This window comes from Cricetulus griseus, chromosome 2 (genome assembly GCF_003668045.3).
Source record: "Cricetulus griseus strain 17A/GY chromosome 2, alternate assembly CriGri-PICRH-1.0, whole genome shotgun sequence".
NCBI lineage: Eukaryota > Metazoa > Chordata > Mammalia > Rodentia > Cricetidae > Cricetulus > Cricetulus griseus.
Genome location: NC_048595.1, coordinates 276,332,795 through 276,348,675, shown reverse-complemented (window position 1 = coordinate 276,348,675; position 15,881 = coordinate 276,332,795). Strand labels below are relative to the sequence as shown.

General features: G+C 39.0%; 1 protein-coding gene across 7 annotated transcripts in view; it reads right to left on the bottom strand.

The window, feature by feature from the left end:
* The window catches only part of Utrn (utrophin), a 484,152-nt gene that overhangs the window by 140,278 nt on the left and 327,993 nt on the right, over nucleotides 1-15,881 (bottom strand). For all 7 annotated transcript variants that reach the window (XM_027402009.2, XM_027402014.2, XM_027402008.2 and 4 more), the window contains one exon: nucleotides 11,667-11,839. In XM_027402009.2, the coding sequence (XP_027257810.1) occupies nucleotides 11,667-11,839 (173 nt within the window). The remainder of the gene's footprint in view (nucleotides 1-11,666; nucleotides 11,840-15,881) is intronic.

Here is a 15,881-nt window from a genome sequence, read left to right as displayed (position 1 = left end):
GTAGTTTGAAAGAAAATGGCCCCCAAAGGGAGTGGCACTACTAGGAGGTATGGCTTTTTTTGGAATAAGTATAGCCTTGTAGGAGGAAGTGTGTCATTGTGGGAATAGGCTCTGAGGTCTCCTTTGTTCAAGCTCTGTTCAGTGTGGTATACAGTTCACTTCCTGCTGCCTACAGATCAAGAGGTAGAACTCTCAGCTCCTTCTCCAGCATCATGTCCCACCGTGATGATAATGCGCTAAACCTCTGAAACTGCAAGCCTCCCCAATTAAATGTTTTCCTTTATAAGAGTTGCCATGGTCATGGTGTCTCTTCACAGCAATAGAAACCCTAAGACATCATTACTTATCCAGGACACTATTTGGCTTTAGGTTGACTAGTATCCTGTGCCAATGGCCATGTGAAAAGAGAACAAGTAGTCAAAACTCACTCACCATGGTATTTTATATACTTAATTATTTACTTATGTATATGTGCATGTACATGTGTGTTTATGTTGACAATCAAAATGAGAGCTTCGTACATGCTAGGTATTCTGTTGAATATATATACATATACCTATATCTATGTCTATATATTCTGACTTAATGATGGCATATTTGTTTTAGTAATTATTTCCCTTTTTGACACAGCCATCAATTATGAACTTCATAACCAATGATGATTTTATATTTGGCTACAGTTCTAGTAGAGTGAAATCCTTTGAGAAGCTTAGTATTAATATGAGGACAGATTCTTCCCTGCTCTTGTGAAGACCCTGGAAGAAGCCTACCCATGTAGCCTGGAACCCATAGACGGCTGGATTTAAAAACATGGGACTTTTTAGAGCAGTGGTTCTCAACCTTCCCAACGTTGCAAACTTTAATAGTTCCTCATGTTGTAGTGACTCCTCCACCATAAAATTATTTTTGTTGCTACTTCATAACTAATTTTGCTACTGTTATGAATCATAATGTAAACATCTGTGTTTTCCAATGGTCTTAGGTAACCCCTGTGAAAGGGTCATTCAATGACTCCCAAGGGGTCGTGATCCACAGGTTGAGAACCACTGATTTAGAGAAACTATAGTCATTCGAGGAACTGAACTTTTCTCAGTACAGCAGCACCTTGGAGGGGCAGTCATGAATGTGGACTTAGTGCTAAGCTGGTGAGATGGACTGCCTTGCCTGTCGGTGATCAATCTGGTTCAGAGAGTCAAGGTTGTTGGAGATTCACATAACTCATTACACTTCTTCCAACAGGAAAGACTTACAGGGGTAGGGTGCGTGCATATATCACTTATCCATTCAGACTCCATATCTCTAAGAATACTTTTACCACGATGTTGGCATTAGGATCCTCATCTCCATAAATCTGATCCCTTATGAAGGGCATGGAAGCAACCCACCAGGGTCAGCCACTATCATTACTCAGACCTTTCAGAAATGTCCTTTGTGCACCTGATCCACTTGAGCTTCTGTCTCAAAGTTAACAGTTTTGCTATAGGTAACACAACAAGTATTACCTCATTGGTCACATTTAGATGCTATTTCCCATTTCCAGCAGTGTCCACTGATTCAATGCTATCATAAGTCTTGGTTAAAAGTTAATCTAGCTCATCTCCAGTTCACAAAACAATAACCAGAGTCTATCATCCAAATATTTCTGGCCAAAAGGAAAAGCTGGTGCTCCATGCTCACTTTAAAATACCATGATCCTGCATTCACAGAGTTACTGCAAGGCCAATTAGCTTTCAATCTATTCACAGCTGCATTGCCACCTGGCTAATAAAACCAACTACTCAAACTTGAACATTCTATGTCCCATTCCAAAAGGTTAGCTATAAAAAACTGAAACATAATTTTTAAGTCTTAAAGATGTCCAAAGAATTTTATAATTATCTCAATTCTCTATAGTTTAATTTTCATTTTAGTTTATTTAGTTTGGTTTAGATGGACTGGTGGATAGAGTGCTTGCCATGCAAGCAAGAAAACTGGACTTTGGGTTCCCAGGATCCACATCAAAAAAGGCAAGGAGAAATGGTGGCTACCTTTAATCCCAGAACAGGGAAGGAGGGGAGGACCTGGGTAGGGTGCAAAGACAACTAGCTACAGTAGCTCCAATCCATGAGCTCTGGGTTCAGCTACAAACCCTGACTCAATCAATAAGTAAAGAACAACAGTGGAAGACACCTGACTTCTGGCTTCCTATGCACTTAGACACCATGTGCATGTGCGTGCAAACACACACACACACACACACACACACACACACACACACACACACACACACACAAATTAATTTTCTTTTTGTCCTTTTACTATTGTTTCTATTTCTTCCACAGTAGTTAGGATTGACCTAACTTGATAAAACTGTGTGCTTTGTCAAGATCCTGATACTGCTTGAGCTCTATCTTTCCTGTATTCCTACTAATTTTGGAAAAAAAGTTTCCTGATAAATGACAAGTTATCTTGCCATACAGCACAGCTAAGTAATTCCAATTATACTAACTGAAAGCCCTGTACAGAAATAAGCTGGTAATGCAAAATTCTTGTTACTTACATATTTTTGACAGGGCTGTTGCAATTTTTTTAAATGCAAAAGACAGCTAGAAACCACAGGTCCCCATTCAACCAAGAAGTGATGAATCTCCTGTGCACTCATGTGCACATACAACCTCTTACTCAGATCTAGTGCTGCATCTTGAGTGTCTGTAGTTTCATCATCAAACAATAACTTAGCTACATATTATGTTCCTTGGTAATCCAGTCCTACATGCTTCCTGAAGAGCACACAAATACCTTTCTGAATGCAATGGACTCTTGTCACTACACGAAAATACTGGAATTGATCATCGAGTGTTATGGTATTCAGGTACTCAGCCCCCAAAGGACCATCTGCATAAATGCAGGCTATCCTTTCTACAAGAGATGCTGCAATGGCTTTGAAATGAAAACAGAAGCAGCGGTTCCATGTGCTTCTCCACATCTCTGCTTTCCCATAATAAACACTGAGCTCATCAGACAGAATCTCTGCCTGGCAAACCTGTTCTACTTTTTCTCCAGTCCATTGCACCTCTGTACTTAGCAGATTACTACCATATGCCCAAATAGGCACAAGCTTCCACAGTAGCCTTTGGTGTTCCTGTTTCATTTTAGTTGAAAGATGAAAGATCTGGGTTGAAGGCTTTGTAAGGACAAACTATATGTTGGTGTTTGGCTTAGTTGTGTTCTCACACCATAACTATAACTTGAATTGCCCCAACAATACAGATAACAGGTCTTCAACATGTTCTGGGCATTTTCAGGCAGAATACTGCTTTACCTAACTCAGTACCTGCAGAAAAGTTTTTCAATAGTTGATTTATCACAGTGTCTTAGTGAATATTTTCATTCTTTGGACATGTGATATATGCAGTGCAATAGACCCTTTCATTGACTACAGTATTAACTTTGGTATCTACAATGGATTCTGCTTCATAGATACCCTTCTTAATGAAATCTGTTTTAAAAAAGATCTAACTTTTACAACTTTTAACATGATTAGTTATTCAAAAATTATAATATAAAGGTTTGTTAGACAAAAGTTCATTAAAAGTTTATTTTACCAATGAACTACAGTAGAAAAAGAATTTCAGAGTGGAATGCTATCTTTTAAATCACAAAGTGATTTTTCAAAGGAACTGTCCTCAAACAAGTTATTATACTTTTCTCCAGAATATAAGCATCAACAAAGAAAATAGTGTATGGAGGGTCACATGCTAAAAGGTACCAGTTTGTCATCTAGGGACAGGAATGACCTGATAGAGTGTTTGCTCAGTACACACAAGGTTCTGATTTGATCCCCAGCACATCATAAACCAGGTGAGGTGAAGCCTGTCTGTCACCCCAGCACTCAAGAGGTAGAGGCAGGAGAATCAACAATTCTAGATCATTCTCAACTATACAGTGAGTTCCAAGCCAGCCTGGGATACATGAGACCCCATCCAAAGGAAGGAAAAGAGGTGGGTGAGAGGACAGAGGGAAAACAGTTTTCACTTATCAATATGAACCAATGTCCACAGATCACACCTTAGGTGCTATGCTGCTTGCAACACAAAAAGGGAAACTGTCAACATTCTAAAGTCAAACTAGGAGAAGTTCACTAAATACATGCCCAAGATGGGAAGTCTGACGGCCACTCCACTAGGTACAGGACACAGAAGCACCAAAGGGCAGTCCTGGGAGAAAGTAAACTTTAACCAACCAAGGCTTTGGTTAAACAGCAGAAGGAGGAAAAATATAAATTGCTCATCTATATTGTACACAAGTCAAAATACATTTGCAAAGTTATTCTCCTAAAGTGTATCAGGATCTCAGAGAAGAGGAGGCCAAGCCATATTACCTCTTGTAGTATAAAAAAAACTATATAGAATGAAATCTTTAATTCATGGTATAAATGTGATCACTTTTCAGTTTATTGTGAAGCCAACTGACTTTAAATTATGTTATAAAAACAACAACAAAAACCTCAACTAATATAACTAAGAATATATGTATCAGGTAACAACATTCAAAACAAATTATTCCTGCTTCCAAAATGAGCATAAACACCCCCCAAAAAAAAAAAACATAAGTCCTTAAAATTCAGCCACTAAAGAGCACTCCAAAGCTATTGTCTGATATGACTGTCACCCATGATGTGTGGCTACTAAAACATAAATTTAGGTTCTTCAAGATAAATGATATTTAAATTCAGTTCCTCATTTACACTAGCCACATTGGAAGAGTTCAATGTGCCACTTATGGTCATGAAGAAACCAGATTGACAGGGCTCCTTCCTGTTATCACAGAAAGCCCTACTGGAGAATGTGATAATAGTGAGAGAGTAGAATCTTGTTCTCTTACATTTAGAGAAATGAGACTTTAGTTTTATAATGTGGTTAGCAAAACCAACTCCTTAAGGTTAAGAGTAGAGCTGTAAAATGTCATAACATGAGATATAAAGGATGATGGCAAAAGGTCATCTTCTCTGAGGGCTTTGAAACAATACCCCAAACTTTTAAGAGGCTTATAAAAGAAACGCAAGATAGAATTTTATCTTTGAACTCTGTTACCATTACAGTTGACAACTTCCCTGGCCTTTGGAACCTCTTATTAGGATGGATCTATATTAAACATCATTAAGCTGATAAGAGGATATTTAATTAACATAATCTTACATTAAATAAATTTAATTTTAATATGTAAGTCGTGCCATGCAATCTTGAATTTATTAGTGTAATTCCAATTTGGTTTTACAAGTGATCATAAAATAGTGCCAGTATTCTTAAGAGCCTATTTTACAAATGAAATCTTATGTCTTCAGCTAACTCCTTGTGTACTGGCACGGTGTGTGTGTGTGTGTGTGTGTGTGTGTGTGTGTGTGTGTGTGTGTGTGTGTGTATTCATTTTATTTAAGATGCTAAAGAATATTCAGTCCACTGAATTTTAGTATTTAAAAGGTCTGATCACGGTTACTCAAAAAGACTTTAACACAATTGCCCTGGTGACCATACAATAGTCAAAGAAGATAGTACTTCAGAATATACTTTATGTAAAAACAAAAAGAAAGAAGAAGAAGAAGAAGAAGAAGAAGAAGAGGAGGAGGAGGAGGAGGAGGAGGAGAGAGGAGGAGGAGGAGGAGGAGGAGGAGGAGGAGGAGGAGCAGATATCCTCTTCCTGAAAACAATAAATTAAATGAAACATTCCATGATATTAGGTAATACCAACCTAAACATGATTTGAAATACAGAATGCACAAATATCTACTTGAAGGAGCACAGAGGGGTCACCAATCGAATGGCTTCCTCAGAAAATAAGTCATTCACAGAGAAAGAGAGGCATGGCAGTGAATAAAACAGAAAAGTATTCAGGATGATAACCCCAACTAAAAGTAGACAGTATCAAATTATACAAAAGAAACCTTAGCATTTTTCCTCCCTTTCCATGGCAACACAAAGCTGGGCTGATGGTTCTGTTGGCAAAATGCTTGGGAATACAAGTGTGAGAATCTGAGTTCAGATTCAGTACCCACATAAAAGGTGCCATTTGTAACCCAGCACTGGAGTGGTGGGACAGGAGAATCTCTGGGACTCCCTGGCACCTGGTTCAATGAGAGAACCTTCCTCAAACAAAGAGAAGAGAAGAGAAGAGAAGAGAAGAGAAGAGAAGAGAAGAGAAGAGAAGAGAAGAGAAGAGAAGAGAAGAGAAGAGAGAAGAGAGATGAAGAGAGAAGAGAGAAGAGAGAAGAGAAGAGAAGAGAAGAGAAGAGAAGAGAAGAGAAGAGAAGAGAAGAGAAGAGAAGAGAAGAGGAAGGTCAAGAGCTATACTGGAAGATAAGCATCTTGCATCTTTGATCTCTGGCGGCCATGTATGTGTACCTACCTACAGATGGACCTGAACAGACACATGATCATGAACACACATGTACACAGACACAACAGGGGAGGGAGGGAGGGAGGAGGAGGGAGGGAGGGAGGGAGGGAGGGAGGGAGGAGGGAGGAGAGGAGGGGGAGGGAGGGAGGAAGGGAGGGAGGGGGAAACTAAGGAAGGAAGGAAAGAAAAATTAACACAAGATCAGTAGTAGGGGATAGAGAGGGAAGAGGTACTTCTGTGACAGTGTGAAAAGAAAGCTCAGCATGGGAGGAAATCCAAGGGCCTGGCTTCAACTAGAATAATGTCTTCCGAAGAACTTCAGGCTGGGTGGAAGGGGTTAAGTAAGCACCTATAAGAGTGGCCTGTAGGCAAGTCTATGGGGTACTGTCTTGATTAGTGAGTGATGGGGAAAGGCCCAGCTCACTGTGGGTGGATACCAACCTTGTGGTCCAGGGTTGTATAAAGAAGCAGGTACCACAAGCCATGAAGGCAGATTAGTAAGCAGGACCCGCCCATAGTCTTTGCTTCAGCTCCTGCCTCCAATTCCTGCCCTGACTGCATTGCATGGTAGATTATGATGTTGTAGTTTGAGTGACATAAACCTTTGTCTCTACAGATTGCTTTTGTTACAGGAATACAAGACCAAACAAAGACAGAAACCAAGCATGCCAATATTAAGAATACTGGATGAAGGTTGGTGTGACCTGCGAGGACTTAGGGAGAGAGAAAGAATACCATCATAATATATTGTATGAAAAACATTAAATGAATGGATAGAAAGAAGAAAGTGCTGGAAGATGTACATTTTTAGATGGGCTGCGAGTAGCTGGAGTAATGCATTTTCATTATAAATATAATGGATTAAAAAAATCACAAAGCTATATAATAGTACAGAGATGGTTCTAGTACAGAAGCAGCTAAGGAAGGAGGAGGACCTGCTGGAAAAGATCCATCACTTTCACAGGAGAGTGTCTTATTGATGATGCTGTACATATAAGTTTGATTTGGTTTAACCAGGGCCATCTCTGAGGAATTCACATGATCAGATGGAATGGGGCCAGATAAAGTATGTGCTCTGAAGAGGAGCCTGTCCTTGGTCCCCTGGGACCAAGTACCTCAGTGAGGCCAAGAAGACACAAAAAACAGTGGAGCCTCAGGATCAGAAGCTCTATGGGACTTGAGAACAGAACAAAGATGAAAACTTTCCCAAATAGTGCAAAGAGAAACTTGAAAATTAAAATACAAAATATTATTTCCTGGTGTTCATTGTACATGCCTTTAATCCCAGCACTTGAGAGGCAGAGGCAGGCGGATCTCTGAGTTTGAGGCTAGCCTGGTCTATAGAGTGAGTTCTAGAACAGTTGGAGCTACAAAGAGAAAAGCTATCAGTGTGGATACTTCCACCAAGAATAAGAACTAAGGGAAGAGGGTAGAAGGAAGTAACATATTCATGTCAAGGAAATAGCAACCATATGGTCCTATAGATAAGGAGCAAAATGATAAGGTGGAAAAAGTAGAGATGTATTTACTTCTAAAAGAAAAATAGATGGGGAAGTGATGCTGGACTAGCAATCTGAGGCTGCCAATTACCACTTATGCCTATGGAACAGGGCTCCTTTTACAGACAGATATTTGTCCAAGGCCAGTTTATGACTGAGACTCTGATATTTGGTATCTGCCCAAGTCATAAATATTCAGGCTTCCAGACAAGGTAAATGGAGGAAATTAACCTCTATTAAAGATCATTTCAAGCAACGTAAGCAATTAAGAGAAAAGGCAATTTTCAATTAATTACAGAGAAGAGTAGTGAATGAGTCTCCAGAAATATTAAAGACATCAGAGGATTTGATACCAACAGAAGGCAATGTGAGAACCTGGCTGGACTCCTAAGGCCAGAAAGGAAACAGCTGAGGAGTGACCTGAACAGAAACCCCGCCCACATTATTTGCATGTATAATAAGGTAGGTGGGGATGAAATAGACAAGCGCCCACAGAGGAATTTTTTCTTGGCAATAGACCTTCAGAGAAAGGTTCCCCCCACCTCCACGCTCTTGCATGTAGAGTGCTGCACTTGGAAAGCCACCTTGAGCAGTGGCTGCTGGGAATTCTGCATCATTCTAGGGTTGAATTAGCAATCTAAACTCTAAGCCATCTCCTTTCACCTGGCTTCTATGAGACCCCGAAAGCACAAACGTTCCAGGACATGCTACCTGAATTCTAAAGAAAACCATTCCATGGCATTGGGGTTCTTAAGGAGGCCAGCTGAATCCACTTTTCTTTCACGTTGGTTCAGAATCCACTACTTACTGGTGAATTCCTTGAGCATTTCCTACAATAGTGACTAAGATACGAGAGGCATTTAGGAAGGGAGAAATTCCTGTATCTTCTAAATAAAGTAGTGCCAAACAAAGTAGTAACCAATAACAATAATAAATATGGGTCACTTCCTGTAGACACTTTGTATGGATTAAATGAGAGATGCATGCCAGCACTATTAAAGAAATTACTCTAAATTCACATACAAGGAAACTGAGGCACACAGTTAAGGACTTGCCCACTGTAGCATAAATGTTGCATGGCAATATCAGTATTTGAAGACAGTGTTTCTCCAAAGTGTGATGCTCCAAAACACTGTCCTGTTCCACTTTTTTCTAAGCTGAGCCCAATACTGAGAAAAATAAACCAGTTTATCTCATATAAATATGTAAATGATATGTGGTTTCTTTTTACATTTTTGAAGATAAAAACAAAAAGTTATTTCATCATTAGTTACACATATCAAATCATGGACAACACAAGTGAGTCACTGTAGACGTAAGCATAGCATCTACACAGCATAAGCGAAGCTTAGGCTTCCATTTCCAGCACAAACAGAATAGGCAGCTGATGCAGACAGAATTTCCAACTGGATCTATAGAGAAGTGGGCAGCATGCCACATCTCATCCTTCTTAACAAACAGAAGGACTGTACTGTTTTTAATGATTTATTTATTTTTATTTTATATGTATTGGTGTTTTTTTCTGCCTGCATGTCTGTGTGAGGTTGTCTGAACTGGAACTACAGTCAGTTGTGAGCCGCCATGTGAGTTCTGGGAATTGAAGCCAGGTCCTCTGGAAAAGCAGAGCCATCTCTGCAGCCCCCAGGACTGTATGTTTTTATCTATGAGACCCCAGAAAGCACAAACGTTCCAGGACATGCTACCTGAATTCTAAAGAAAATCATTCATAATAAATACTAGTGGAAGATTTCTGTACTCTGGCAGTCACTGCATGGATTCCCAAAACCAACTAAAGCTGATCCACTCACCCAACCTTGCATATAAAAAATAGTCTCGACTTTACCTTTACCAGGGTCTACAGAGACTGAGAAACTATCAAATCCTTCTACTTAGTCTTCTGGACAATCAGGTGTGTTGGGTTCTGATAGTACAATTTGGTAAAGTTCAGAGGGGTGAAGTAATTTGTTTGAGAACAGAAAATAAATAGTAAAGTGCAAGAATCAAATTGAGGGTCATTTGGTTTTACAGTTATACATATTCAACACATGATACAATCAAATTGAAGGCTTTCTATCAACATTCCTCTTTTGAATTACCACTCTCAGTAATATGTTCTTCTGTCAGTATCCCCTTAACTTATTGCCAATTAGAAATTCTATCATCTATTGAATATGACCTTAAAATATGCTTGAATTCCAATAAGGGCACCATTCTGTTACTTTGGGTGATTCATCAATGATGTTTTCTCATGAGACTTCTGATCCTAAAGCTCATAATTACTGAAGTTTACTCTTACCCAAAGCAGGCATAAATCACCACTTTCCATTCTAGTGTCCATAAGAGGCATTTAATCTCAATAAATGCATCTTCAAATTGGACATAAAAAACTTTATGAAGCAAAATAAGTTCAATACCAAGAGTTAAAAAGATGTACAGTCAGCTGGACATTGGTGGCACACGCCTTTAATCCCAGCACTCGGGAGGCAGAGGCAGGCGGATCTCTGTGAGTTCGAGGCCAGCCTGGCCTCCAGAGCGAGTGCCAGGATAGGTTCCAAAGCTACACAGAGAAACCCTGTCTTGAAAAACCAAAAAAAAAAAAAAAAAAAAAAAAAAAGATGTACAGTCACCGGGCAGTGGTGGCATGCGCCTTTAGTTCCAGAACTCTCCAGGCAGAGACAGGTGGATCTCTGTGAGTTCAGGGTCAACCTGGTCTACAAAGTGGGTTCCAGGACAGCCAGGGCAGTTACTCAAAGAAACACTGTCTCAAAAAACCAAATTAAAAAAGATCTACATTCAAACTCTGGCTTGTATCTTACTAGGTCAATCTTAATAGTCAATAAGTTTCTCTTTTCTCGTATAAAAATTCTGACCATTCACTTTACCAGTGTTCTTTTTCAAGAACACCAAGTGCTACTTAACAACAGGGACACCTTCTGAGAAGCCATAAGATCCCTACGGCATAAATTAAGTAATATGATTGTGTGGGAGCAGAAGAGGACATCATGCCCTCTAGAACTGGAATTATGGGCAACTGTGAGCTGCCACAGTTCTAGAGAGCACAGTGTTCTCTTCTGCCCCCATGAACTGCTACACACATGGTGCACATATACTTAGAAAGATTATATTCATGAACATAATAAAAATTAAGGGTTTTTTTTCTTTTTTTAAATAAAGCATGAAAAGCCAATGTTGGCTACACAACAAACTCAAGATCAGCCTGGGCTATAGGAAACCTTATTTTTAAAAAGTGTATGCCTTTTATTCCAGCACTTGAGAGGCAAAAGCAAGCAGATTTCTATGAGTTCAAGTTCAGTCTGATCTATAAAGTGAGTTGTAGGCCAACCCGTGAATGATATATATTGAAACCCTGTCTCAGATAGACAGATATACAGACAGATATGGCTCTAGCAATCTTAAACACTTGGCAATTACCATGTGTCAGTGACATTATTATCATAACTGTTCTAAGGTTTACAACATGAATATCTGTGAATAGCTTGGTACAAACAGGAGAATGCAATGGCTATAAATGAAGCAAACACTTCTATTCATTCATTTATTCTTTTGGTAGTGCTGAGGATTGAACCCAGGGAAAGTGTTCTACTGCTAAATATATCTTCAGTCTCAACTTGCAAGAAAATAGACTTTGGAATTCAATCTTATACAAATTCTGATAGAGTTGCATTGGTGATAGACTGTCATTTCTCTTTCTGATACACACACACACACACACACACACACACACACACACACACACACACACACACGTCTTATTTTGATGTTGAGTATTCTGACCTGATGCTAGCAGATTTTGCTTTCAAATCATTCCATCTTTGGTTCATATCATCCAATCGGTGCTGAAGCATTGTTGCCTCCTCAGAATTCCCCAGCGCTTTCACCATCTTCTGCCTGTTTCCATCAATGCTTTTAAATATGTCATTGTGGGCATCAATTTCAGCCTGGATGTCCTAAAGAGAAAAGCACAGATACAATGTAAATGCTAAGGGTCACCGAGGCATGCCATGGGATTTCTGCAAAACTACTATTGTATTTGTAGAAGAGTTGTTTTCAATCGAAACACTTCATTTTACCATCGATAATATATAACAAAACCAAGTGTTCTCACAGTTCCAACACCGAAAATAACAGCCTGTAATCTTCAATACATTGATTCCCCATGTCCTAAAAGCGGGATTTATAATAATCTACATTTCGTGTATCAACCTACTTGATGTTAGTATTTTAGGGTGAGTGGGCAGTTTTTGAAATTTTATAACTATTATTACAAATCACTGAATTTTGTTTAACATTCAATGTGATTATTTCTTTATGCACTTTACACATGGCCAAAGCAAGACACCATGTAATAATGGATGTTTTTCAAATTTTTACAAACTTGTTTTCCCTGGGTGGGCCTGGCCTTTCCTTCACATACAATTTATTATACAGCTTTTGAAGAATATTCATGTGTACATTTGTCTTCATTAAGAAACAATAAGGGGAAAATAATTTTTTTCTATTAAATGGGAAGATAGTTTACTTGATGGGAAGACGAATAAAGTCAAAGTTAAAAATAAAATTTCTTGCCTGATGTTGGTGGCACAAGCCTTTAATCCCAGCACTTGGGAGGCAGAGGCAGGAGGATCTCTGTGAGTTCAAGGCTAGCCTGGTCTCCAGAGTGAGTACCAGGATAGGCTCCAAAGCTACACAGAGAAACCCTGTCTCGAAAAACCAAAATAAATAATAATAGTAATAATAATAATAATAATAATAATAATAATAATAATATTTCTTATAGATTGTAGAGAATGTGGCAATTTACAACAAAAGCTGTAAAACTATTTTCCAAGTATCGACCTTAAGAACATTGATGCATAAATACATTCGACAAATGGCTTACTTTTCTTGTTTGTTTGTTTTTTGAGTCAGGGTTTCTCTGTGGCTTTGGAGGCTGTCCTGGAACTAGCTCTTGTAGACCAGGTTCGTCTAGAACTCACAGAGATCCACCTGCCTCTGCCTCCCAAGTGTTGGGATTAAAGGCGTGCGTCACCAACGCCCGGCGACAAATGGCTTACTTTAAAGTGAAAACTATAATACATCAGTGGTAATTAACAATTGAGTTTGAAAACCAGTGTACTAAGCCATAAGCTACATTTACTTAAATGTTAAAGATGTTTTCAAATTATCATATACAGTTGTACATAACACAACACAAATACATTAAAAGACTGAAAAAAATCAAAATAATATATTCTTCACCTAAAGGGGTTATAGGAAAATCTAGATTTCCTTCTGTGTATATTTCTCTGAATTTTGAAAAGTTTCTACAAACCCTAAATAACACTTTTAGTAATAGACTAAGAATATATTAATAAGTCATAGTCACTAAGAATAATAAATAATTATGAAATTATCAACAAAAAAACAGACACCAGAGGGGGGCGTGCAGTTGTAGTCCTCCTCTCTATAACTCATGGTATAGATTAAGCATTGTATGAGACCAATAGGCAATGAATCTCAATTAGGAAGAGGAGATTGCATTCTTCAACAACAGTTTCCTGCCCTTCTCAGCTGGTCTTCCTTTATAAGTCTACTACAATGCTCTGAGGTTTTGTGCCTCTCAAGCCCATTGATAGACTAAAATTTTACTCCTAAATGTGATAGTATGAAAACACGAAACCTTGGATAGTTGGTCCAGTCATGAGGTAGCATCCTTTTGACAGGATTAGCACCTTTATGAAATAGAGGCCCCAAAAGGCTACCTTGCTTTCTCTCCTATGAGAGGACATAGTATGAGGGCAGCATCCCTGAGTCAGAATATGGGCTCTCACCAGACATCAAATCTGTGATTGTCTGATCTGGACTTCCCTATCTTTAGAATGGGGAGAAAAGAGTCCTACTGTTCATGGTCTATTCATCTCAGGGCACTTGTTACAGCAGCCCAAACGGAAATGGTCTCTCTTCCTGAGGATGTCCAGTTCTTAATGAGCATGGAGAAATTCAAGTAAAAGCTCACTGAATACTCAGAATCACCTGTCTAACAAATCTGAAACCAGTCTGGGTTACCTTTATGGGTCCCTGTCTTTTTTTGATGTTGTTCCCTCTCACTACTTGAATCATAAATTCTGCAGTATCATTGAGTATCACCTACATATCATATATAGATCTGTATATAAAACTAAGAAGACTAGTTTTGCAATGCTATAGATCTATATCTTCACCATATTTCTCAAGAGACTCAATGGCACAATCAATGAGGCTTCTCTTTGCTTTCCATTGCCAAGGGAACTTGGCCTCACATTCAATGCACAGATTCCTAAGCATCAGTGGACCACACCTAGACTCACAAAATAGCCTCAAGCCACAACACCCTGACAGGAGACCTAGCTCCTCATTACTGCTTCCCTTCACATTCAAGAGCTACAGAAAGACAGACATACAATAGGATATAGAAACACTTCAGTATGTTTCACAAAAACACTCCACAACTTGAGAACTTTAAATACTGCAAGTGTGAAGCAAATTTCTTGAAATCACAGCAGGTGATATGTTTTCCAATTCAGCAAAGACAGTGAATGGAATAAAACAGCAAGGCTGCAGAGAAAGGGTTCGGCCAATAAAGATACATGGCTTTGAAATCTCTGAGGGAGAGCACTACAGTGATGTTCACGCCTTAATAAAGCTTTCCATGTGTGGAAAACCCTTCCATTCATGAACAACATCAACAGTCAGGAAGAAAAATCAACAACCAGAAAGTGATCAAAACAAAAGAAATCAGCATCCATTATTCTGTTTTATTTACTATTTGGTGGCATATTTTGTCAAAATTCCCAGAATTAAAATTATATACACTCTGTTATACAGAGTAAACCTAACATCAAACAAAATAGATGACATGAAGACCAATGTCATAAACAAATACTCAAACACTTCTTCCATGCAAGCCAATTTTGACAGATTGGGAAATTAGTCCCTGTAATACCAGAAGAAAGCAGGGATCGGATTGGATGGCAAAGAAGTAAACAGTTAGTTCAATTTCCTCACTTAACAGTTTTGGATATGAGAAATGTGAAATCATTTAGAAGCCTGTGCTGTTGAGTCCTGTCTAAGTTCTCACTGGAAATTCAGAATTAAATGAGGTTAATGAATCATGCTCCCTGGTAGATAGCTGTGCAGTGATGCGATGCTTTTAACACTGAGATGGCAGCATGGAAGGCTATGAGGGCACGACCCTCAAGCAGCATGAAATGCTAAAATAAATCAGAGTTCCGTAAAGGAAGGGTTACTCTTGTTGCCCATCCGGGGAGATGGGCCCTATTAATGCTTACCTCTTTTACCCTGCAAGCTCTTCAGAAGGTTAAATGGCACTAAATGGTTACTGATAATTAGCAAGGGACTGTAATCCATCTAGAAGCACAAAGCAATTCTCTTTCAAGCTCTTAACGTGAGCCAGTCATGTGCACACTTGGCCCAGAGCAAGGCAGTCAAGTAGTTGAAGAAATATCTGCAAATGGGGCAGGGAAATGTCTTAAGGATGCATGTAAAGGGCCTAAGCATAATGAGGAGGGTTAAGCTGGAGGAAGGGAAAGAGGATGACTACTTTTCATCTGAAAACACCATCAATTGCATAAGATAGAACTCCATCGCAGCTCTCCTGAAGAAGGCTGCAAAAGCTAGGCAAGTAGTGGTTCTGTGAATAGTACCCACTACCTAGGTCCAATAAACAGCACAGAGAAAGGCATACAGTTATTCTGCCTTGTACTTACTTTGAATTTGATATCTTAATAGCAATTTTGTCCTCAACTAGACTCTCCTTTAATAGAGATATAAACAAAGATATTATGATGGATAATGCAATCTGGAGCTTGAGCACACACTCGCGTGTGCATGTACACGTACACACACACACACACACACACACACACACACACACACACACCTGTTATCCTGTGTTATTTCTGTCTTTGCTTTTGAGACAGGATATCACTATGTATCCTACACACACACACA